Source organism: Astyanax mexicanus, chromosome 22 (assembly GCF_023375975.1).
Source record: "Astyanax mexicanus isolate ESR-SI-001 chromosome 22, AstMex3_surface, whole genome shotgun sequence".
Classification (NCBI taxonomy): domain Eukaryota; kingdom Metazoa; phylum Chordata; class Actinopteri; order Characiformes; family Acestrorhamphidae; genus Astyanax; species Astyanax mexicanus.
In genome coordinates this window covers 870,497-881,121 of record NC_064429.1, presented here as the reverse complement: position 1 = coordinate 881,121, position 10,625 = coordinate 870,497, and the positions used below count along the sequence as shown (strand labels likewise).

General features: G+C 39.7%; 1 protein-coding gene across 1 annotated transcript; it reads left to right on the top strand.

The window, feature by feature from the left end:
- The first annotated feature begins 2,987 nt into the window (after positions 1-2,987).
- LOC125787020 (uncharacterized) lies at positions 2,988-10,324 on the top strand. Its single transcript, XM_049470774.1, has 2 exons — positions 2,988-9,977; positions 10,098-10,324. Exon 1 carries the CDS (start codon positions 7,347-7,349, stop codon positions 8,592-8,594), a length of 1,248 nt encoding a protein of 415 aa, XP_049326731.1. The 5' UTR covers positions 2,988-7,346; the 3' UTR covers positions 8,595-9,977; positions 10,098-10,324.
- The last annotated feature ends 301 nt before the right edge of the window (positions 10,325-10,625 follow it).

Below are 10,625 nucleotides of genomic sequence, written 5' to 3'. Positions count from 1 at the left end.
TATTGTTCCCTCTGCTCATTGTTACCTCGGTCTATTTCTCAGTTCCCTCGATCTATTTCTCTGTTCGATTTTAATTTATTGTTCCCTCTATTTAATTCGTTTCCTCTATCTTTTCCATTGTTCCCTCGATCTATTTCAATGTTCGATTTATTTTATTGTTCCCGCTAATTCATTGTTCCCTCATTCTATTACACTATTAGATTTAATTTATTATTTCCTCTATTTACTTTATTGTTTCTTCGATCTATTTTTTCGTTCAATTTAATTTATTGTTCCCTCTATTTAATTTCTTGTTTCCTTTATTTAATTCGATTCCTCTTTTTTATTCTTTGTTTCATCTATATTAAGTGTTTCCTTAATTTATATCATTGTTTCCTCTATATTTAGTGTTCCCCCAATTTATTTCATTGTTCCTTTGATCCTATTTCATTGTTTCACTGATGTAAATTTTTTGTTCCCTCAATTTGATTAATTGTTTCCAAGATTCTTTTGTTTCCTCGATCCCAGCCGGCCAGGTGGAACCCTACGCCTGGCATTACTACATACATTTACAATGAAGGGCTGCGATGGTTCCTTCTGTTTCCTATATTCTTTTCTCTGTTACCTCTATCACAGCCAGAGAGGCGGACCCCACACTGTAAAAAAAAAAAAACGGTAATTTTCCGGCAGCAGGGGTGCCAGAAAATGTCTGTAAAAAAACAGAAAAATTGTGTAATTTTTAAAACATACATAAACCGTAAAAAAACAGTTATTGTATTTACTGTAATCAATGTCTATTATTGTAATTTTACAAGAAATTGCCCTTTAATTACATGAAATCTTTTTATTTTAACATATTTTAATTCTTAGTGTCATGCACTCCTTATAAAATGGAATAATTTGTCATATTACAAGAAATTGTCCTATAATTGCATGATTTTTTTTTACTTTTAACATATTTTAATTCCTAGAAGTGTCATACACTGTTTAAAAAACAGAATAATTATCTTTAACAATGATAAACAAGTTTAAGTACAGAATATTACTACAGAAAATACACATAAAAAAAATTACTTTACGAAAGCCCAAGTTTTAAATGGCGGTCAGACATATTACAAGGTTTTTTTTATTTTTTATTCTTCAAATACAAGAATTAACTGCAATTTCCATCTCTAAATGTGTTACATTTAAATGTTATGAACTAAAATGTTATACGTGTAGTAATAGCAATTACGTGTAATAATATTTGGAAAATATTTCACAATACACAGTTAGTTATACCAATACTCATTGATTCCTTTTAAAATTTTTATTATAATTATAAAAGTACAAAACACAATTTCTTTGTTGTGCTTAGTATAAAAACTTAACAATGGCTTCCATATCCTTTCAAGTTAACTTAAAATGTAAAAGTGGTGCCTGCTTTTGTTGGCCAAAAACCCACTCTGTAAATGTAAAATACTATAGTGTCACAGGGGGCAGAGTAACAAAGCTGGGCCATGTTCCCACTGAGCAGCGGCTCCATTGGCAGTAACCCTATCCACCCCCCATTCCAAACTTAAGAGGGTGAATAAAAAAATTCAACTCGTACATATACAACACATAAGGCCCAACAAATCAACATAATTCTCCCTAAAGAACTCTAAACATGCTCGGAATGCATATCCTTTTTATACTTTTCACATGCAACAGTCTTAAAACGTAGCATCAAAAAAAAAAAAGAAAAAGAAAAGAAAAAAAAAGTGGTGCCTGCTTTTGTTGGTTGTACTTTTTAAGGCCAAAAATTTACTATCTACAACGCTTTTGCTTATACATAAAATATAAGACTCAATGAGTCAAATGACACCTATACAATAAATTAAAAAATATATATATATATATATTTAGTAATTATAAACTACGCAATTATAAAAATGTTATTTACTGCCGACCCACCTGTTTGTAATATCAATGTGAAAAATAGTGAATTTTTTAATCAGTTAGAAAAAATGTAAAATACTCTAGTGTCACAGGTGGCAGAGAAACAAAGCTGGGCCATCCACCCTTCACTCCAAACTCAGGAGGGTGAATAAAAAAATTCAACTCGCGCATATACAACACATAAGCCCCAACAAATCAACATAATCCCCCTAAAGAACTCCAACCAAAGAAAAAGGGCAACCATCAAACATGCTCGGAATGCATATACTTTTTTATACTTTTCACATGCAAAAAACTTAACATAAAAAAAACTGGTGCCTGCTGTTGTTGTACTCTCTACAACGTGCGTGTCCGTGTGTCTCTCTGAAAATTTGCCTTTTACTCTCTCCATTCAAAGTCTGCAATATTGGTGATCAATGACAGAACTTTGGGATTGATGGATAGTGTTTTCTTGGACTCCCTTTTCTCCACTTTGCTCCCCTTGTCCGGGTTGATCTTGAAAAGGCACCTGTTAAGAAACAATTACATTTGAATGTAGTGCTACAAATGATTAATAGTGCTATGAATCGTTTTGATCATCACAAATACTGTGGGTGATCCAGATTTTAACTGACTTTACACTACAGCTTAAAAACAATATGAAATGGAAGGGCAACACTGATCATAAATTTATCATATGTTACAATCATGAACCTTACATGCATTAAGATAAATCATACACAATGTGTGCCTTTTCATGTAATATAAATAAATGCCATTATTGACAGTTTTCTGCTCCATTGCTGTGCTTGTCCTTTTAACAGTAACCTTATGAGCACATTGTATAGGCCTGATTAGATGGATGGATGAACGTGTGTATGCATTTATGGATAGATGCATGCAGGTATGCATTGGCGGACATGTGGGTGTGCAGGTGGATGGAGGGAGAGGCAAGCGCTGTAAATAAAATTGTTTTACCTCTGCAAGAATTCCAGAGTTGCTGCCGTTTCTGCTGGATAACTGATGTTGAGGCAGTAGTATGTTGCAAACATCAGTACCAGGGCATTGCCAAAATCTGTAAGATTTCCATTTACGATGGTCTGATCAACTGCAACCATGAAGTGTTCAGATGTCAGGGCAGAACTCCCTTTGGTACACAGCAGAAAAATACAGTGACAGTCTATTAGATTTAACATAATGACTGACAAAGGACCACAATAAAAAAAATAGATAATCACATTAGCACAATGAAGACAATATCCTAGGTTTTACCTTACGTTTCACTCAATATGTTAAAATATACTTTATGAACTTCTCAAAACTGAACATTGTACAATCAAATGTATTTAAGAAATGGTGAGGCACTTCCATGTACCACTATATTTTCTGATAACATTTAAGGGGACATTACACTAGATGTAGTTACTATAGTTCAAAAAACTGATTCCAACTTTCTATCTTTGTTATTAAATATAATAAGCTTTTTTTAAAGAGCAAAATCACATCTCAGAAACTCCATCAGCTCCCTTTTCACAGAGAACCAAATCAGTACAACATTGACTCCTTAGCTAAATGAATCTTTATTACCATAGGCATGTCCATAAAAATCAAAGAACAGATTCAGGACAATAAATTGAATGATCACTGAATCGATTCTCTCAAACCTAGTTAAACCAATGAATCAGGCATGTTTGAGCAGTGAGCACAGATAGATTTAAGGAGTCACTGTTGTACTGATTTGGTTACCTGTGAACACAGCCAAGTTTCTGAGATGTTTTTACTTGTTTTAAGATACAACGCTGGAAAAAAACACCCCAAACAGTTTAGAAAGTTGAAATATGAAACATGTAACATATAATGGAAGACAGAGAAGCTGCTGTGTAATTTAAGGGATGAATTAACATTTGATATTCACTGGCTTATCAGATATAACATGTCAGATTATCTATTTTATATTCTTTATATTCAAAAAACAGTTTTAATCAAATGACTGTAATAAACAGGCCTTTATATTATCATCTTCAATTGTTTTTTTGTTTATTTATTCTTTACTAATGCCTACTGAAAGAAACTAGCTTATTTCCTACTGGTATGTGTAGCAATTAATTTTCAGTATCTCCTTAAAGTATGCAGCAGGATATTACAATAATGCACCCTGTAAACCAACGTCTCTATTTTATTTTAGATTTTATTTAGATTAGTACAGTAGTTATAGTAATATACTATACTGGTGCTACACTTGTTAGAAAATTGTAATTTATAAAGCTTAATTTTAATTCCGTTTTACTGATAGTGTTAAAAACTACATGAGGTTTGAGAATGTAAATCAGTCTTCTAAATTATGCTAAGTACTTCAAGTGTCTCATGTCCCCTTTAATGTAACCATAAGCCTTTCAGAAGTGAAACTTGGAAAAGAAAAAAAAGTCATACCACACACAACGATGCACGGTGTGCTTGGAAGCTGATCAACTTCAGAGGGCAGACATGTTTCATCAACTGTCAGGAACATCTTGTCCTGGTCTTCACCGAAATGGCTCAAAAGAAGCATCACACATGCAGGAATATCAGCATCTAGATGCTTAGCTTTGGCAATTGCCATACCTGTTAGGATGTCTTCAGTTTTTCTTTTTTTCTCACAGGACAGGAGATATGAAACGACTCTCCCACATTTGCTTGACAGAGCTTCTCTATCAACATCCACACCTGTTAGTTCTTTAAAGTGAGCAATCATGCCACACATTTCGAACAGATATGGCCACTCTGTGATCAGAAGAGGGGTTTCCATTCCGCTTATTATGTCACTTCTTTGAGTAAAGAAAGTTGACACCATTTTCTTTTCAACACTTTTGGTATCCTTGCTTCGATTTTTGTGCATGTTTTTTAAGTCTTCTTTCGTACATTTCTGTGTCTCCATGGTTTCACCCAGTGGCATTCGCTTTGGTTGCCAATTTACACAGCCATATGCATCAACTCTGATCTTCTTTAAAGGTACGTCTTCTCCCTCCTCACTTGTGCTAGATGCTTGTCTTTTTAAGGAAAGGGAAGTTTTCCCCCTTTTAAGATTGTCAGCTCTGCTCTGCAGCTGCTTGGTTAATGAATCATAACCACTGCCCACAACTTGACCTTCAATGACGTCTCTGAATGACAGAGGGTAGGCTGAAACAATCTTCCTAGCGATTGCATCAAAGTGTTTCTTCCCTGGTGTGGGGCAGATGGTTAGGACCTCTCCTACCACCAGGCGGATCATCTCGCGCCTTTCCCGTCCTGTTGGCCGCTCTTTGTTTTGGAGTTTTCTCATAATCCCTGATGGTATTTTACTCCATGGGAGTTCAAAAGTAAAGTGCCAGTTGTTGTCTACTGGAGTTAATCTATGAGGAGCTGAAGATGCAGTTGAGCTTGAGCTAGACAGTGGAGAGTTGGGATCATTTTCATAGCGTTCACCTGAAGAGGACACAAAAGTATTTAAAAATAGTGATACATTTTTGCATTAGCCATTGGCCCTGAACAAAACTTCTACAACATACAGAAAATGTGGGAAAAAGAAAACACATGACCTATGGTTTATGGTTAGCCAATAACAAAATTACAAATTGTATCTACTGTGCATTGATAGCAACAGCATCTGTTTCCAATAAAGGGGCTGACTAAATCAGAATGGTATAAGAATCATACAAGAATTTTCAAATTCAGATCACGAAAAGGGTCTCAATTCCCCATACCGAGTCTCAATTAACTTCTTTAGCATTAAGTTATCAAGCTATATATATATATATTTTTTAAATTGGCTAACGTGAAATTATAGCGAGATCATGAGGTGTTCAATGTATTCTTGTAAAATGTAGTTATGAGCTAAAAAAATAGTTTGAAGGAGAAATTTGATCATTTATCTAACAGGCGGAAGATATGTAGCCCATGATACAGGGTTGTGGTAAGAGAGAGCTGTGGCATACGCTTTCACACAGCAATATAAAATTCATATCACAGAAGAATTATGACCTGTTTAACTTCCCAACACTACTTCCTTATAACATAAATAATCTAATATCAATGTTTGTTTCTGTAAAATAAAATATTTAAATCTAAATGAAACAATGTATGTCTTACTAATTTGTATTGTGTACTTTTTTGACCAGATGAAAACACGATTAAGGATAAAATTAAACCATTTGGATGGTGTGCAAGTGAAAAAAAGTTTGAATTGAATATTAATACATCATATGACTTTTTAGAACTATGTACAATGCAAGAATAATAATAATATGAAAAAATATGCAGTTTTTATAAATTTACCCCAGACAAATTCTCAAACATACTTGAGGATGAATAGTCTCTGCCTGGCATTACACTTGTCATCATTCCACTGGGTGTGGCTGTAGTGCTCATCATTCCACTGGGTGTGGCTGTAGTGCTCATCATTCCACTGGGTGTGGCTGTAGTGCTTTGTGAATCAGCTCTGGGTGATGGGTCAGGATTCTCACTGACATTCTTTTCAGCTGGATACAAGACAAAATTGGAATTATGGTTCTTCCATCTCTAATTTTGTTAAAGAAAATATTGCAAATAGGATTATCTCAAATATTGTTGTTTATTTTTTTCCCCACACATACACACATTTTTATAACTCAAAAAAAAAATTATACTTACATAAAGCTTTAACACGTGCAATGAGTTTTCTAGCTTCCACTGGCCTCAGGACATTGACCAGGGGGGTATTCCAGAAAGCGGGTCAAGTGACAAAACCGGGTAAGTAAACTCTGAGTTAACGGAAACTCAGAGTTTTCTGAGAGAGTTTTCTCTCTTCCCCTCAGTTGTCCAACTCCCCCTCCCTCTGTCGTCCAACTCCCCCTCCCTCTGTCGTCCAACTCCCCCTCCCTCAGTCGTCCAACTCCCCCCTCCCTCAGTCGTCCGAACCCCCTCCCTCAGTCGTCCAAACCCCCTCGCCGCTGCTGCAGCTCTCGCACCCCTGGCGCGGCACCAACTTCGCCTCAGCGCCTCGTTTCTCTCGTCTCTCTCGTTTCCCTCTTCCCCTCAGTCGTTCAAACCCTCTCTCTCAGTCATCCTCCTTCTTTATTTCTGCGTTCCTCCTGCTGTTCTCCAACAGTGTTGCCAACTTGCCAACTTAGTTTTTGTTTGTTATTGAGAGTTTAAATGAACACACATGCTCTTCAGTTTCTCCTCAGCGAGCAGCAGGTGCTGCCGCGAGCCCCGCCCACGTCACTCAGCGCAGTCTCAGTCAGACCACACACTCACACCGCTCTTCAAACACGCTGCAACGAACTGCGCATACCTGAAGCCGCCGCTGACTGTCAAAAAAAAAAAAAAAAAAACTTAATCATGTAATTTACGTTAAAATGGAGTTATTTTCAGAAGTCTCTGCCTATTTATAAAAGCAACAGACGTAGTTCATTTGTTAGAGTTCATTTGTAACATTCTAACATTTAAGGGGTTTTAATCACAAATTGCAGCCAATGGCTACTTTCCTTACTGAGCAGTTGGCAACACTATTCTCCAACCCGTCCCTTCCAGCCAGCCTTTCTCCTTCCTTTACTCCGTCAATTCTCTCCCCGCCTCCTCTCTCGCCGTTTCTCACCGGGCTGCAGCACCCGCTCAGCTCCTTGCTGGAGCTTCATAACCTTCATTCTCCATCTACAGCGCCGCCCCCTCTCAGCTCGCGCTGCGGTTCATCTCCAACACTGGAACCCTGCTACATTCCAAGACGCCCCGGATCTGGAACTTCATTGACGTGTGTTTGCAGGACGAAGCTCCCCATCCCGCGATGGGCCTGGCTGTCTAAGGCTGACGTGGTTTCGGCTTTCAAAATCCTCCCTCTCCATCCTGACTCCTGGCGCCTTTTCAGAGTCCGTTTTTCAGTTCACCTTGCTTTCGGGTGCAAAGTAACCCCAAGCTTCGACTCCTTTGCTAAGGCGCTCTGCTGGATTTGCTTAACACGGCCCCAGTTCGTGCTCCACCTCCTGGGTAACTTCGTCATCGGTCCTCCTTCCTCGCCCCTCTCGATGGGTCTTGAAGCCATGACCAGCGCTTTCACTCGCCTCCGTGCCCCGCCGTCGGAGAACTCCGTTGGTCCCTCCACATCTCTCGAGTTTCTTGGGATCTTTCTGGACTCCGCCTCCTTTCAAGTCTCCCCGCCCGTACCTAGCACCGTCTTTCCCCCCTCGGCCACTTTATTCACAACCCAAAATCGAACCCAGGGTCGTTCTTTCATTTCCCGCCTCCTCCGCTTGGCTTTTTCGTCCGAGCCCTCCACCGTTCGTTATGCTCAACTGATACTGCACGTCAGAGCTCCATTTCTGGCTGTGCCTCCTCTGCAATCGAACGGGTTTTTCTTCTATGCCAACGCAGCTTCCAGCTCTTTTGATATTAAGCTATTCACAGATGCCGCTCCTTCCTCTGGTCGCTTCTGCTTGGCCGGAGAACTTCATCTACTCCGCCGCGCGATTCTTCTGCGCTCTCTGGACTTATATGCGGTCCTCGTCGCTGCCCTCCTTTGGGGACATGAATGGTCAAAATCTATTCTACTCCACTCTGATCAATCTCGCCGCAGTCCACATCAAAAAAAAAAAAAAAAAAATTGCTCCAAATCGCTAGAAATCTTGCCTTTTATCCGTCGTCTCACTTGGCACTCCATTAAGCATCAGTTCACCACTAAAGCTGTTCACACCTCAGGTCCATTTAATTCTATCGCTGATAGAATTTAATTCTATTCTTTTTCGTTTTCGGTTACAGAAATTCAGATCCTTGGCTCCGCATGCAAATGCAACCCAACCTCGGTACCTTCATTTTCACAAACTACACTTCACCTAACCCCCGTGTAAACGAACTGATCTTCCAAGCTCAACAAACCATCCTTTCAGCCGTCCTTCTACTTGGATTCCTCAGATGCTCAGAATTTACTTCCCTTAAAATCTCCCACAACTCCTTCTCAGCCCCTAATTTCAGATCTCATCATCCTTGACTCAGATACCCTTACCTTCAAGAATGAAGCAAACGGACCAAATTGGCAAAAACCACGATCCTCTATCTATTCAAACTTGACTCACCCCTCAGCCCGTACGAACCACTCGTCCACCACTTAATCTCTGCCTCTTTCAACAAGCATCACCTTTAGATCCTCTGTTCACAACGGAATCTAGTAGTATAATCTCAAAGCACTGGTTCCAACACATCTCCGTCGCATCCTTTCTCCCAGTAGTTACTCACCAGATCAATTCTCCGCCCACTCAGTTTACATCGTGCAGCACCCAACGCCTCCAGACAAGGAATCTCCGAGCACACGATCAAGCTCCACGGCCGGTGGTCTTCCCAAGCTTATAACCTATACATCCGTTCTCAACCAGACGGTTTGAGACAGGCTCATTCCAAACTAGCTTCCACACAAGCTCCAATTTTGGGGATATAACTGCACGCTTCTTCAAGCACGCAGTTCAGAACTCCAGCCCAAATTTCCCTGCGTTCCCTCCCTTTTTTCCTTCTTCTTTCTCTACTTCTTTAGGCGTGGTCCGCACTTAGCAAAATGATGTTATGTAATAACAAAAGTTTGGGAGAAGGACCACGCCCGAACTCTACGTTCTAACTCCACCCCGTATCAATCAACCGTCCTATAAATACCTCCCCTAACTAACTATCTCTCGTGACGAAAGTTCGCAACCCACCTCCTCCCCAACAACCCCCTTTTTTCTACTCTTCCACTTCTCATTAAATAAAAAGGGGGGGATATAACTGCACGCTTCGTCAAGCACGCAGTTCAGAACTCCAGCCCAAATTTCCCTGAGTTCCCTCCCCTTTTTCCTTCTTCTTTCTCTACTTCTTTAGGCGTGGTCCGCACTTAGCAAACAGAGAATAACGCTTTGTAATGTGGACGAAAACAGGCAATACACGGTGTGTGTGTGTGTGTGTGTGTGAGCAGTCCTTATACAACAGGTAATCAGTATTCAGGACTTCCTGGCCGGGGCAGGTGAGGTGTCACGTGATCAGCAGAGGGTGTGGTGCATTCTGGGTGTTGTAGTTGTCTGAGAAACTCAGTGGAGCTAAGTGTGGAAGGACAGGGAGTGCCTACAACACCAGACGTGACACTATCAGTGGTGAGTTTTTACATTCCTTGATTTCTCTCATTGCTTTTAGATTTTTTGGGAGATCACTGTGTTTCTTATGAAGTGCAAAACTTCACTAATACTTGTTTTTTTTTCTTCTTTTTTTTTTAGCCCTGATTCCACCACGCACGGAACTTCCCTTAGGGAAAGAATGTCAAGTTTGGGCTTATACAAGAAGCACTCGCTTGATCATTCTCTCCTTGCCAAATTCAGCACTGCAGCAGCACTGACCTGTGCTTCACGGACAGGGTTCTGCACGAGGACTGCAAGAACTACATCTCGTTCCTGAAGAACATCTAGAAGGCGGCGTCAAAACAAGTCAGCAAGGAGACTACCAGGAATAGGTCAGTATCTTTATTGAATATTAATATGTAATGTAATGTAATTTTAACAATACATTTATTGATAATAGGTTATTAACAACGCTTCACTTTATTTTCACAGATTCGATACACTCCAGGAGGGTGTTCTCTCTCCGAAGGAGGCCATGACTGTGTTGGATGCTGCAAAGAAAGACTTCCTGGCTGTCATTGGGAAGCTGCATGAGGGAGGCCATCAGTTGACCCTGACAGAGATGCAGCTGGTCCTCTATTACCTAGAGGCCATTGTGATTCTGGAACAGGGCCAGCGGCCTGGAGT